At 44.3% G+C, this 15,435-nt stretch overlaps 1 protein-coding gene across 9 annotated transcripts in view; it reads left to right on the top strand.

Moving 5' to 3' along the window:
• LOC120375603 (beta,beta-carotene 9',10'-oxygenase-like) overlaps positions 1 to 15,435 on the top strand; it is a 78,683-nt gene that overhangs the window by 42,271 nt on the left and 20,977 nt on the right. For 8 of the 9 annotated variants that reach the window (XM_039496333.1, XM_039496324.1, XM_039496325.1 and 5 more), the window contains one exon: positions 13,058 to 13,262. In XM_039496333.1, the coding sequence (XP_039352267.1) occupies positions 13,141 to 13,262 (122 nt within the window). In that variant the 5' untranslated portion in view covers positions 13,058 to 13,140. Of the gene's footprint in view, positions 1 to 3,729; positions 3,808 to 13,057; positions 13,263 to 15,435 lie in introns of those variants that run through there. The other variant, XM_039496332.1, reaches the window with a different exon arrangement.

Here is a 15,435-nt window from a genome sequence, read left to right as displayed (position 1 = left end):
GCCTAAATAAGGGAAGTTTCATAAAGCACCATGTAGTGGCTGAATAGTATAATAAAGTCTAGCATGCCATTACAGTCTACACACCTGTTTTTAGAATCAGCTTGACTGAGACTGTAGTAGACCCAGGTTCTGAGACTCACTGCTGCAGGTTTTAAAACACAATGTAGACATACCCTGGGGTTTGAAAAATAAAACTGCTTGAAAAGAGACTCTGAGTCTGGTAATGGTCCTTCATGGGTTGGGGACAAGCCAGCACTTACAAGGTGTGATAACACAATCGCTTAAAGTAGTGCAGGGAACTGCACCTTATGTTTTGAAAGATTCATTACTATTCTTACACGTTGGGTTTTGCATAATTACAAATGGAAACTATATTTAGATCTGAATTTATGTGGATTGTGGCAATATATGTTCACTTTCTAGGCTGGGGCAAAACACTTTTTGGCCATTTATTACATAAAAACATAAGAATGGCCGTCCTGGGTCAGACAAAAGGTCCATCTAGCCCAGTATCGTGTCTTCCGACAGTGGCCAATGCCAGGTGCTTCAGGGGGAATAAACAGAACAGGTAATCATCAAGTGTTCCATCTCCTGTTGCCTAATCACAGCTTCTGGCATCCAGGACGCTATATTCTTATGGAGACAAACAACTGCAGGGGAATCAAGGTGGAAGGGACTATTACAGATGCAAATATAGTGAGGCAGATACATAACCCCACAGTTTTCGCTCACTTTTTCAACTGTGTCACAACCTTTAGCTTCAAAAAGACTAGGAGAAGTTAGTATCCAAGTGTACATACATTCAGAACTAGCAATGTATATAATGGGATAATTCTCAATTGTGTAATGAAGATGCAGCACAATTTTAAAACCACTTAATCTACCGTATATCATATTTACAGAGTACATGATAATGCAGTGTAGAAGTTTTACTGTGACAAGAATTTGGGATGACAGCGGCAACCACAAGTGAATTGTGCATCTCATTCCAAATATGCTCAGAAAAGTTTTTCATACTTCAACATCATATATTCTGTATAGGCACATACTTCACAAGAAGAAAAAATATTTCAGAACAAAGATGTTGAAAGTATCTTTTGTATCCCTCCACCGGTGCCTTAATTATTATGAATCTACCCAGTTAGCACTCTGAGAGAGAAGAAAACAAAAACATAACATCTCTAAAAATGACCTAAAGTAGCTTTTCTACATGAGAAGGTGTTACAGCTTTAATCTTAGAAACTTCTGGGGTTAGAAGCATTGCATAGTGGGGAGTCTCTGCATAGTGGTGTGAACTCCTGGTTTTAGGTTTGAAGGGCCAGGAGGTGTGAGAACGTAAACCTGTCACTAGTGCAGGACTGAATATTCCTATCCTGGGCCTTAGGCTGTTGTAAATTTTTTGAGGAAAGAACAACTTCCTATGGCTGGATGACATCTTTTATGTCATTTGAAGATAAGAAGAGAACCCGTGGGAGGTGGATTTGTGGGCATAGTGTAGGTGAGGTGGCCAAGGTTTTATGAGAAATTGCATATGGCTATTGCCACCACACAGTGTGTATGTAATCTGTATCAGATACCATGGCAAACTGGTTGAGAGTCAACTCTAAAAGAATTACACCGCCTGCTCTGTCATCTAACTTTCAGTGCACATCATCACAAGTTGCTTATTTTAACTGTACCTTTATGTAGGGACATATATGAATGCAACAAGAATTTATCTGAATAATTCAGCATTACTAGATTTATTTCCCCTATTTTAATACATACTTTTTTTTAAATTGACAGGGGAGGGATAGCTCAGTGGTTTGAGCATTGGCCTGCTAAACCCAGGGTTGTGAGTTCAATCCTTGAGGGGGCCACTTAGGGATCTGGGGCAAAAATCAGTACTTGGTCCTGCTAGTGAAGGCAGGGGGCTGGACTCAATGACCTTTTAAGGTCCCTTCCAGTTCTAGGAGATTGGTATATCTCCAATTATTATTACATTACATTACATTTTAAAAATATATTGCATATAATAGAAATATTTATGGAGAGGAAAAATTAATTATAAATCAGACAAATGCACTATTATCAGAGTATCCCAACTGTGACATTTCACATTTCTTTTTCTGAAGCAACTTCAAGAGTGACTTTACAATTTATTATAGTTCACTGTCTGCCTATTGTTTAAAAACAATTTAAACCCTTATGCTAGCTCCAGTTCTCTGAACTGCTGCTGTGACCACAGTAGTGCTTTCTAAATGGCCAAGATCTTTAGACAAAATACAATGGGGACATCTTGTCTCCTCTCCAAGGCAAGAGTTACTGTTGTGGTGGTTGAGTCCATTGAAAGCTGCTCAGTAGTGTCAATGCTGAGAGAGAATTTGAATGTGCCGTTAAAGCACACTGCAATCTCCTTCATTGTTGAATGCAGATCTTTACATGTCTGGTGAATGAGACCTGAATGGTCTCTAATTCATTAAAAAATATTTTTCACTTTTAAAGAGGGAATGAGCTCTTTATCTGGCAAGCCATTGGTTTCAGTTAACAGTTAAAATTATACTTTGATCTTTCCAGATTTTCTCTGTAAAATAAACTGGAACATAACACATCATTGGTTGACATCAGGTTTTCAAACAAATATACCAATCATATTGTGGTGCAAAGTGATCAAAGCTGTCCAGTACAATATAGTGTGTGGAGAAAGGCCCACCTTCTTCTAAAATAGAATATAGGTTACTATCAGTGGCAGGATATCTGATTTGACTGACTATTGGTCTAATGTGATATGGCAAATGGTATGTTCTAAAATTCTGAGATGCTTCAGAGTCTAGGTAAAAAAGGTCACCCAGCTCGTGAAATGACTGCTGAGACTAAGTGGAAAGGATTTTTGAAAGAAAAAGATACCATCCTTTATCAAGGTTGCTTGGAGCCCTGGGTACCTGGGCACATATATTGTTTCTTCCCTCCTTATGTGCACTCCCACATCCCTCAGCACCACTCGCAATAAAGTATCATGGCATCAGTACCTACTGCGACGTAACTTATGCACCTGATAACTCCATGCTTCAATTTGCTAATATAAAATAGGAATAGTGCCATATGTGAATATTTTGAGGTTTGACTCATGCTTGGAAAGTATTTTGCAGGAACAGTTTAAAAAATACTAAGTGCTAATAATTCTTTATCAGGATCTGAACAGAACAGTCTCTGCTGGGAGCCCCTGACTTTCAGTAGCTAAGAGAAAATGATTCTGAAAGCTACAGATAGTTTGCTTACTGGTGAAACTATTATGCTTTATGCAAAGCTCTTCAGTGAAGTTCTGCCTGTCGGAGCTGGGAAACGTGCAGTCTTAACTATACATCATTCATATACTCACCTAGCCCAATCTGCATAAGGACATAAGCACCGCTGAGCTGCCTAGAGCAACTGATAACTCCAGAGCAGCCGCTTTTGCCTTAGGATTTATTTCTAAGGGAGACTGGTTCTTAGAATAAAGTCGCCCCCTCATGAACAGCTAGAGCACTGCACGTGCACTTCACCACGATGCGGGTTTAGCTGGCTGCTGCGCTGTGCAGGCTCATCCCTACCATTGTACAGACAGACACTCAAAGCTTTTATTCTGAAGGGATGGCCTCAGCCCGTCCTACTCAACACATCCATCAGTGCTAGCTGCACAGTACCACTTGAGCACTTGTACCTTGGATCTGAGGCTTTATTCAGAGCTGAGGCTCTTCCAGATGTTTTCCCAAATCCTTCTGTTTGCCATCAGTCTCCTGCCTGCAAATGTGGGACATTTCCTCTGCTGTTTGATAAAATCCATCCCAGGTAAGAATCCCCTTCTCTCTCTCCTGCAAAGGGGCTGACAGATCTCCTGCTCTTAGAACTGCTGCTGGAGACAGGTCAGTAGAGGAATTTTATTTCTAATAGAAATTAGGAATTACATGATTCAAGGAGTTTGCTAGACAGCATGGAGATCCCTAGTTATTTTGCAAGCCAATGAACAGGAGGGGCAAATGCATTGCACAAATGATATCAGATTATAAATGGAAAATGCAGGTTTAGAGCTGGGGAAACCATCAGTAAACAGCAGCGTTTCTGCAGGGAGTCTATTGTATGAGGGAAGTGTCAGTGGGTAGTGACAGGGATATGGCTGCTGGGGGCAGGAGTCCCCACTGAAGTTTTGATCACCCACTGTTGGAACACCCACCACAGGAGGCAGGAAGAAGCCGCCGTACAGAGTTCTGTGCAGTAGCTCCAAGGGACTCAGCAATGTATGCTACCGTGACAAAATTTGAAATCTGCTGCTGCTTGCTTGACAGAGAAATCTGTGATAACTCATTGAGCTCTGGAGGTGAGTCATAAAAGAAAGGAATTAACCAGATTCCCCGCTGAATTTTCTTTGGTAGAAAATGTTTGGATATTTTTCCAAGCCTGTCTTGTGATGATGTTATCCAGTGTGTATCTCAGGATACATATTTAGGAGCAGCCCCAGAGTCTAACTCTTTAATCAAATCTGTTGCTAAATTATTGAGGAATGACAAGAAATCCAATATCAATCAGTTCTTTATCAGAATGGAGATGGAAAATATAAAGACGGAATTATCAACACAAAATGTCTGAGGAATGTTAGCTCCGGGCTTCAGTGCTATATGTAACAACCTCTGGCCCCACCATTTCAGATCTGGTAAAGTAAAGTGTTTTCCATTGAAAGATCCAATACTGCATGTGTCTATGGCCTTCTTGTGTTATATTTTGATAGAAGAGCTATATTTCTTCAAACAAAGCTATCAAGGCTGCGTGTATATGAAACTTCCACAGTTCTAACTTACAAAGGCCATGATACATTTGAAGGTGGATTCTTGAATCACTCTATAATTTAGAGTGGGGATCTCTTGGTTAGTCCATCCCTCAGCATCTCCCCCTACCTGCTTTCATTATACCTAAGTCATCCTTAAAGGTGAGCTCTACAGGGAGACACATGGGACTGTGCCCTGTTTTGATTCTTTGAGTTGGGAAAAAAAGGCCTGAGGTTCCCCTCCTACCCCCCTATCCCCTTTTTACCTAATTGGCAATACCAGTATTGTTTTTGCTGGTAGTCTGGTTGGAGACCCCAAGGAGATAGAATGAGATTTCTCAACTCTTAGCTGAATACTGAATCTGTAACAAGATATTTTCTTCCTGCTGTTTGTTCAGGCATTTGAGTGAAACAGGTAATGACAAAACCCCTAAACAGTCTGAATAACAATCCCTTCCTCACTCTAGCTGGTATCACTTCTCTGGAGTCAGCCATAATCCTGCTGGCTCTCCAGTTATCCATAGAGTTTTCCATGAAAAGCAGGATTTTGAGGGATTTCTGATTAAAACAAATGTTTAACAAAGAATACATCAGGCTTTGTTCATCTCGTTAAGAAGCAGAGTACAAAGGCCACTTGTTTTCCTTTTGTATGTTGCCTTTTTCTAGTGGTATCTGGGTCTCCATCTTAAAATTATATCACTTTATGGTAGTTTTGCCACCTGGTTGCCTTACTGTTAACTGTTCTAAGGCTATAAATGTAACTCTGCTCTCAGCTTAAGCTTCTGTGGACAAACCCAGCTCCTCTTTGAGCCAAACACTGCTTAAAAGAATATGATGTGATTTGTCCTTGAATTCTGCCGAAATCTGATTTGTGTGAGTTGGTGGGGGAGGGGGGGCGTTTTTGGGGAGGTTAGGTGATGAGAGATGAGCTGGGGAACTCACGTTTTGGAGATAGGGAAAAATCTACTGAACAAGGAAACCCAGGCAGTCTACTCAGTTCCCCTTCTGGATCCTAGACCATAACAACGCTGCAGAAATATCTATTTAGTTGAACTGCTGCCTCTCTGTTTAAAATTTTGAAATGAAAATGTTTTACAGCTAGACTATCTAAACCAACTCCTTTCTAAATGCCTCTATCAGTCGGTATAGCCCTCAGATTTCAGCTTGTATGAAAAGACTCCCTCTCTTTCTTTCTAATGGGTTTTTATCAGCACTAATGTTGGGATTTGATGAAATACTCTATATGGAATTTAATATAATTTAATTGAGGTTTAAGAGGGAGAGGCTGCTGTACGCTGCAGGATAATTACTTTAGCCTTGCAGCCTGACTTATTTATCTAGCTGCCCTCTCCTATTAGAGCTCTAATCGGGATTTGAGGGTTGGTGAGCCAGATACCAACATTGTAGGAGGGTAAATTGCCACATCTCTTCAGGGCAACATGCAGTCTTACCTATCCTTAGTAGCTTACAAAAGTTCAGCTTCAGCTTGTCAACCAGTTTATTTTGAATTGTTCTTCCTCTGTTCTCTTGTACTGATTGCTGAATTTGTCTCCAAAGAAGTAGACATCCGGCTTTGGAGATTTACGTATCATTTGTGCAGCAATTTAATTTAATCTCAAGGATTAAAGGAGGGAGACTGGAAGATACAGTTGAGGTGGTGAAAGTGACGGATCTGGTCAATAGGAATTGCTTCCTGACAGGAAATGCCACCTCATACTAGGTGGAAATTTAATATTGTCTAGAATTCCTTCAACCTCAGGCCTTGCTTGCACTAGGAAATGGCTCTGTTTCAGGAAGGGGCTTAGCTGTACCATTGCTGGCCACTGTTTGTCCTTGTTATGCTTACAGCTAAACCTTAGTCAGCACAGGTTAATCTAAACGAAATGCTGAACCACATCTGTCTCTTTGTGCTGATGAGGCCTTGCCAGCTGGGCTGCTGAGCCCACAAACTGAATAAATGTTGGCTTAAGACAGTTCTCCTCAGTCTGTGCCTGCCGTGAGGCTGCTGCACCTGTTAACTGGGTTGTGTGGCCAACATTTGAACCAGGGAATTCCTCTGAAATGCTTCTCCTCAGTCTGTGATGCACATGATATTCCCTAGGTAAAATCTGCCCATTCATGCTCCACACGTGGAACCCAGTCCAATCTCAGCAGCTGGTTTATATTGGTCATGTTTTAGTTCTCTCTCTGCAAGGCACAGGGTCAGAGACTGAGGTCTAAAGTCCCCTGAGGGCAAAGATTCCCCCTGTAGTGTAGAAAAATTGGGGTAGTATCCCTTTAAATAATTGGTGAACTCTCTAGTAGCCTTCACTGTTTCTTATGTTTCAGAAGCCACTTGTGTGTATGGAGCTAGGCCTGGCATATTCAATCTACATAGTAAGCACCCCCCACTGTGCTCATATAGTCCCTTCATATTACATTTGTTGGGTAAAGAGCAAAAGACACAACACCCCCTTACAGGATAAATGGGTGGCTCAGTTAGCCAGGGGTGTGCCCAACCTCCAAGCCTACTGCCGCCCACCTGGGCTCTCCTGCCCGCGTCCCTTCTGTTGCTCTCCTGACTTCCATTCTCCTGCATCATATCTTTGCTGTTCCTCCCTTTCAGGGCTTGGCCCAGCTGTGTGTCGAAAGCCCAAGAAAAGCTCTGCGTGTCATTTTATGTCTTCAGATCACCACATTTCCTCATCTCTTCCTACGTGCCCAGCTCCTTATGCTCTGCCCAAGGTCCTGTTCCGGCTGCTCCCTTTGTCTGCCTGCTTTCCCCAGCACGCTGGCTCCAGATGGCCCCTTCCTTCACACAGAATAGCCTCCTAGTCAATGTGCACTAAGCAACGTCCCTTTCCTCTTTAAGGGTTCCTTTCCCCAGACCTCTTTCTACTGTGTGCAACTGTAAGCTCTGGGGACAGGCACTGTCCCTTCCTGAATGTCAGGAAAGCATCCAGGACACTGTGGGGGTTACCATAGACTAAAAATAATAATACCATGAACCACCTCAGCCCACTTTATCCCGGTCTAACAGCAAAGGTACAGCAGTCTAAACTTTTCAGCATGATTCTGGAAACCCTTGGCTAACCTCTGCTTGGTTTAAGTTTTAACCACAGGTGTCTGAAACAAAACTTGTGCTGGACTGAGGAATGTGGGAGCTGCAAACTATCACTTGAAGGTGGGGCTCAAGGTTTCTGGTCCTGCTTGCAGTCAGTGCAATTGGTATAAATCTGGAAAGAGCCAGTTTAAAGCAAGATAGGGTGAGCTTTGTCTCACTGTTGTAGAGAGTAGTCTGTTTTTTCTCTCTCTGTTTTGCGGTTCTTGTGTGTTATTGTTCTGAATTCTAAGAAATGAAGTGGTGTTATGTTGCAACCTTTCAGCAAGGGTATTTATGTGCTTATCTAATTATCTGTGTGCTGTGAACATAACAGCACTGATGTCCATAATTTGACTTGGACTCTGCTAGTTGTTAAACTGTGCTGCTGAACTTGTGACTGACATCCATTGTTAGCAGTGAGCAATTTTTGAGTGCAGATCAGATTCACAGATTTCAAGAACATAAGAATGGCCATACTGGGTCAGACCAATGGTCCATCTAGCCCAATAGCCAGTGTTCTGACTGACCAGTGCCAAATGCTTCAGAGTGAATAAACAGAACAGGGAATTTGGAGTGATCCATCCCTTGTGGTCCAGTCCCAGCTTCTGGTAGTTGGAGGTTCAGGGACACCTGGAGCATGGGGCTATGTCCCTGACCATCTTGGCTAGGAGCCATTGATGGATCTATCCTCTGTGAATTCAGCTAATTCTGTTTTGAACCCAGTTATACCTTTGACCGTCACTACATCCCATGGCAATGAGTTCCACAGGTTGACTGTATTTTGTGAAGAAGTACTTCCTTTTGTTTGTTTTGAATCTGCTGCCTATTAATTTAATTGGATGACCCCTAGTTCTTGTGTTATATGAAGGGGTAAATAACACTTCCCTATTCACTTTCTCCATACCATACATGCTTTTTTATGTATGCGTATAGATCTCAATCATATCTCTTTAGTCATCTCTTTTCTAAGATGAACAGTCCCAGTCTTTTTAACCTCTCCTAGTATGGAAACTATTCCATACTCCTAATAATGTTTGTTGCCCTTCTCTGTCCTTTTTCCAATTCTAATATATCTTTTTTGAGATGGGATGACAAGAACTGCCCATTGTATTCAAGGTGTGGGCATATATGGATTTGTATAGTGGCATTATGATATTTTCTGTTTTATTATCTATCCCTTTTCTAATGGTTCCTAACATCCTGTTAGCTTTGCTTGGCCTCTGCTGCACAGTGAGTGGATGTTTTCAGAGAACTATCCCCAGTGACTCCAAGATATTGTTCTTGAGTTGTAACAGCTAATTTAAACCCCATCGTTTTGTGTATATAGTTCTTAGCCAGAGGAAACCATTGTGATCATCCATTCTGACCTGCATAATGCAGGCTGAAGAATTGTACCCAGCCGTTCCTGCATCCAGCACAATACCTTGTGGTTGAAGGGAAGTGGATCTTTTAGAAAGATGTCTGGTTTTGATTTAAAGACTTCAACTGGAGGACATCTCATTCCAGGCATCTGTGTTCAGCTTGTTCTTTGTTGCTGTGCATGGCACTAACTGTTGTCTTTACAGCATAAGATGTTGTAATCAGGGACTCTTCTAAAAATACTTTACCGGAAATGATGAGAGGAGAGAGAATTTGGGTCTATGGCAAAACCACCTATGTGGATGGGTATAAAAACTAAGACTCAGATAGGACAGTGACAGGTATAGTGGAAATACCTTGAAAACAGAATTGTTGCAGCAGGTTTTATTCACTGTTCAGCTCTGATGCTGTAATACGTAGGCATGGGGCTGGCTGATTCCACCTCAGGGATCAGAAAGGTGTATGCTAATGTGTGCAAACCAGGCCCCTTCTGGAGAGTTGGTCACTCCCACGCTAAGCTTTTGCACTGCTAGGGATACAGAACAGTTCCAGGATTCTGATGCTCCCATCTGAAGGCCTGTTTGGTCTTTGGATAACAAGACTAAAGCCCAGATCCTCAAAGATACTTAGGAACCTAACTCCCATTAATTTCAGTAGGAGTTAGGGCCTAAATACCTTAGACAATCTGGGTCTAACTCCCCAGTAAGCTCTTCTAGCAAGCAGCAGGATTGCCATGCCAAGTGTTTTGGCTTTATTACCTCTGCACAGATCAGGGAGATACAGGTGGGGAACTGAGTCCCAGAGAGACTAACAGTATGTCTACACTGCAACTAGGAGTGAACCTCCCAGTCTGGGTAGACAGACTCATGCCAGTGAGGCCTGAGCTAGTGTGCTAAATATAGCAGTGTGGACACAGGCTAGCCACCTGAGCTTGGACCCCAGGGACTGGGCAGGATTGGACTCAGGTTGTTAGCCCAAGCTGCCGCCCATGTCACAGGGTCCACACTGCTACCTATAACACATGAGCTGGAATAGAGCTAGTGTGAGTCTGTCTACCTGCTTCCAGCTGCAGCGTAAATACACCCTGTGTGATTTGTCTGAGGTCTCACAGGAATTCTGCGGCAGAGCAGGGAATTGAACTAGAGTCAAGCACAGGCCAGCATCATAACCACTGGGCCATCCTTCCCCTCTCCAGTCCAGGCACGGAATCAGCATGCTGGGCTTGTAAATGAGAAGTCAAAGCCCTTCCTGCCTGGGAAGTTATTGACTTTATAGAGCTGTCGTGGGAAGAGGATTTCTCCCGACTTGACCCTACTAATCGTTGCTGACGGTCTCATTGTTCTACACCCATTTTGGGGTCTGCCTTTCTAGTTATGTGTTTCTAGAGTACTTATCGTCGTGATATCTCAGCAACAGCACAGTGCAAATCAATGGAGGAATCAGATGCTGCTGCTGTGAGGGTGTCACTCTAATTTGCATGAAGGCTTCTGATTGGATGCAACTGACAACAAAGGCATGGGAATGAGACCAGCATGGACAATGGAACCAGACTGATTTTTGTCCCGTAGGGGCAATGAGAATGCTTGAAAATGGGATTTTCTTTTCTTTCTAAAAGTCCCTCTCATCTGTTTAATGGCCAAGATGGCCCCACTGTATACATCCTTAAACAGGGCCATAGAGCAGCAAGAGAAGTTAGTGGAGATACTGTGAATGGGAGCATTCTTCCAGTAAGGGCCATTCACCTTTTCAGAACTGGCGTGTATGGAGTCACTCGATGTGCTATGCCACCAGCTCTGCTTCCTAAGCGAGCTGGCATCCCTAGGTTCTTAAAAGCCTAGCGTACTTAGAAGCTTATATGCTTTTTGGAGCAGGGTCCATCTTTTTGTTACAAGTGTGCACAGTGCCTGGCACAGTGGAGCCTGATATAGGTGCTCCTGCCGTACAAATATTAGATACTAACAGTACCTTTTGCATGATGATAAGGAGAGCAGCTGAGAGGCAGCACAGCATTGTCTGCACGGTGGCTGAATGGTGGAAAGTTTGCACTTATTGGACACTGGGAATGTTGCCTCGAGGCAGGTGTGGCTGAGCTGAGGAGAGAGATGCACAGATCTGCAGATTGAGAAATGGGGAAGGGAGTGAGCTCTGAGTGTAGGTGAGAAGGACAGAATCTAGACTATGCTAGAGTTAGGTTTACAATAACATTGTCTCAGTAGCTAGCGGAGCAGAATGGAGGGCAAGGAAATAGTTTACAGGATTAGAGGGCTCCTTGCTGTAAGTTAAGAGTTGATAAAGTACTAACTAATGGCATTGTCAAAACAGTCATACCTCATACAGCAGCAGGGGCGGCTCTAGGATTTCTGCTGCCCCAAGCAGGGCGGCACGCCGCGGGGGGCGCTTTGGTGGTCACCGGTCCCGCGGCTGCGGTGGACCTCCCGCAGACGTGCCTGCGGAGGGTCCGCTGGTCCTGCGGCCTGCCGCTCTCCCGCGGGACGCCGCCCCAAGCACACTCTTGGCGTGCTGGGGTCTGGAGCCGGCCCTGTACAGCAGTGCTATCCCTGGGGCAAGTTCTGCCTTTGGTTACCCACTCAGGTTAAACAGCTTTGTACATCTAATCCTGTACACTGGCATCACCCCAGTGGAGGGGAAGCAGTCTGGCTCTCAGAGCAGATAAGAAACAGGAGCCTTAATAGAGAACAGTGCCACAAAAAGGGGAAAGAATGCAATCTGTAAAATAGAGGAGAAAGCTACTAAGATGCAGTTGACCTTTGTTCTACAGTTGTTGCAGCACAGGGGACTTTCTGCCTAGCAGGTGATTTGCTGGTGCCATGATTGAAAAGGGGTCTTGCATGACAAATGCATGCCCAGTTTGAGAGAAGCCTGTTTGTTCTAAAGGTGGCTTTTATGGAGGTGACCAATCCCATATCCTAGTCAGCACCAATACAGAGAGTTTGTTTTATTTTTTACAAACAAAGCTAATTCTTCTTGGTTTCCAACAGCAAGTAGCAGGCATGACTGTTAGGGAACTAAAGTGCTTTTTGCCTAGATGTGACTAGGAACATCCCCAGCAGATACTCAGATGTGCCCTTTCCCCACCCACTGAGTCATGTGCGACATCTGACTTGTTGCATCTCTGAGAAGCTGCATGTATCCCATAGGGCATGAACATTGTGATCTTGCTCTCCTGCTCTTTGTGCCTTTACAGTGTGTGTTCAGAGCCGCCATGGGAGCCAGTTAACTAAGTAACAAGCTGTACAAAAATGTTCCCCTGTGGCCAGTCTCCTCTGCATTTCTAATGCACCCATTACCAAGGTATCTAGGTGAACAGAGAAACACATTTTATAATGGAGCCTCAACAGCTTGACTGAGAGGTACTGCCCTGCACCGAAGCATCATCTCCCACCACTCCTTGGAAAACCCCAGGACTGAGCATGTTGTCTGCACGCTGCTCCCAGGCTGGCTGAGCCTGGGTCTGGTCTGTAGGAGTGCTAAGGTGGCTCCTCTGTATTGCTTTCCTTACCTGCATTGTGCCCAGCCCACCTGGTAGTGCAATGAACCATCACTCAGTGGGGAGACCTAGCTGTAAGTTGCAATCTATTTATTTCTGGGCACGTTGTAATCTCTATCTCCAGGTGGTCGTAACAAATGTCTGTATCCCTCCTTGTTGTTGTTACATGTTCAAATACATTATTTTAGCTTAGTCTTCCTGAAATGTTCATTGTCATAGAACTCCAAGCCCAAGTTGCAAGTATCTAGGCTGGTGGCTGTCAGTCTCTAGCTTTTAGCACTAAGGGCCTTAGTCGCTTGCTGTCTTCTAACTTCTTGTTTGTTCTTTGTAGTTCTAAAGGACGTTCTGCCGAGCCCACAACAGGAGCTGGTCACCTTCAGCAACCGGAAGGGTTTGCAATGCATCTCCCCACTAATGAGAAGTGTGGAAGAGACTCCTCAGCCCATCCTGACAAAGGTCAAAGGGCACATTCCCAAGTGGCTTAATGGCAGCCTGCTAAGGAACGGGCCTGGGAAGTTCGAGTTTGGAGAGGAGAAGTAAGTTCAGATTTGATCGTACTTTCTAATGATCCCAGGCTGGGGGTTGGTCAAACCTAGAAGGCACCTTCACAAATGCATCACAGCCATTAGGGGCCTTCCTTAGCTCTGAAGATGTGTGACCATGAGGAAATGCCTGTAGATCCCATTCTTCTAATGCAAATTCTTCTCTCATCTAGAAGCTTTCAGAACCTTTACTAGCCCCATTCATTAATCCTCGTGACCTCCCTGGGAAGTAGGAAGGTGTTTTTCCACAGTTTAAAGGTGGGGACGCAGAGGCTGTGACCAGCTGAAGGCCACATCATGAGCTAACAAAGCTGGGGATGAAACCCTGACATCCTGACTCCCAGTGCTCTATCTGTAACAGCCACTTCCCCCTCCCACCCTGCAATCCCAGGCATCATTTGCCATCCTGATTACACTAAGCTGTCTGTGTGGCTTTAAAAACCAACCCAGCCCTCACACTGGTTGGTGTTCTTCCATTTCAAAACAAAAGTCGATCTATATTTTTAATAAGTTAGAACCCAAGCCAGTGTTTGACTGAGAGTCTGTCACTCAAGCAAACCCACAGAGCTGGCTCATCTTCACATTGACTGGATGGGAACAAGGGTGGCTGATGGAGATCAGCGTACCTGATGTTCTACCTTTGAAAAACTGGTCTTCTTCAAAAGGCGTGGCAGGACATCTTCTCCTCTGCGGAGGGGATGGAATTCTGCGAAGTGCTGTAGTTTGGCCCTTTGCTCCCAGATTGTTTCTTGCTCAAGGGGCTTTAAATAACAAAACAGGAGTAGATCAAAGCGTACTAGGGAATGGTTAGACATTCAGCACACAGCAGGCTCCTGGGGATAGATTTACACCCCAGCTTGCCATGCACTAAGTGTTAGTGAAGACAAGCCCTAATATGTGTCCTATTTCTGCAGCACCATAAGCATGCAGGGGCTTTGTAGAACAACATAGTTTCAGTCCATGAAAGTTTGTGGGTAACGTTTTTAAAAGCACTAAGGCCCATTTTCAAAAGACACTTAGGCACTTAGGCGCTTGAGTCATTGAAAGTGAATGGGACTCAGGCGTCTAGGTGCCTAAAGTCACTTTTGGAAATGAGACTTAGATGCTTAAGCCGCTTAGGATATGTCTACCCAGCAATTAAACACCCGCGGCTGGCCCAGGTCAACTGACTTGGGCTCATTGTGCTTAGGCTGCGGGGCTGTAAAATTGCTGCACAGACATTTGGGCTTATGCTGGAGACTGAGCTCCAGGACCCCACATATGGGGAGGGCCAGAGAGTCCAGGTTCCAGCCCAGAACCAAAGGTCTACGCAGCAATTTTTAGCCCTGCAGCCCAACCCCTGTGAGCCCTAGTAAGCTGATCCGGGAGAGCCATGGCCATGCCGGAGGTTTTTTATTCCAGTGTAGACTTACCCTTAGGGTACATCTATACTGCAAGCGGCAGCCTGTGGCAGCAAGTCTCAGAGCCTGGGTCTACAGCCAGACTCATGGGGCTTGTTGTGCTTCATAGAACCATAGGACTGGAAGGGACCTCGAGAAGTCATCTAGTCCAGTCCCCTGCACTCATGGCAGGACACAGTATTATCTAGACCGTCCCTGACAGGTGTTTGTCCAACTTGCTCTTAAAAATCTCCAATGAGGGAGATTCAACAACCTCCCTAGGCAATTTATTCCCACGCTTAACCACCCTGACAGTTAGGAAGTTTTCCTAATGTCCAACCTAAACCTCCCTTCCTGCAATTTAAGCCCATTGCTTCTTGTCCTAGCCTCAGCAGTTAAAAAGAACATTTTTTCTCTCTCCTCCTTATAACAGTCTTTTATGTACTTGAAAACTGTTATCATGTCCTCTCTCAGTCTTCTCTTCTCCAGACTAAACAAACCCAATTTTTTCAATCTTCCCTCATAGGTTATGTTTTCTAGACCTTCCATCGTTTCTGTTGCTCTTCTCTGTACCTTCTCCAATTTGTCCAGTCTTTCCTGAAATGTGGTGCCCAGAACTGGACAGAGTACTCCAGCTGAGGCCTAATCAGCGCGGAGTAAAGCAGAAGAATTACTTGTTGTGTCTCGCTTACATCACTAAAAACAGCTGCGAAGATGTTTGGGCTTGGGTTCTGAAGCCCCTCCCGCCCTCCAGGCTGTAGAGCAGGGGTAGCCAACCTGAGCCAGAG

The sequence above is a fragment of the Mauremys reevesii genome, linkage group 12, assembly GCF_016161935.1.
Source record: "Mauremys reevesii isolate NIE-2019 linkage group 12, ASM1616193v1, whole genome shotgun sequence".
In the NCBI taxonomy this organism is placed as follows: Eukaryota; Metazoa; Chordata; order Testudines; family Geoemydidae; genus Mauremys; species Mauremys reevesii.
Note: the sequence above shows the minus strand (reverse complement) of the source record. Positions and strands in the feature narration are given on the sequence as shown.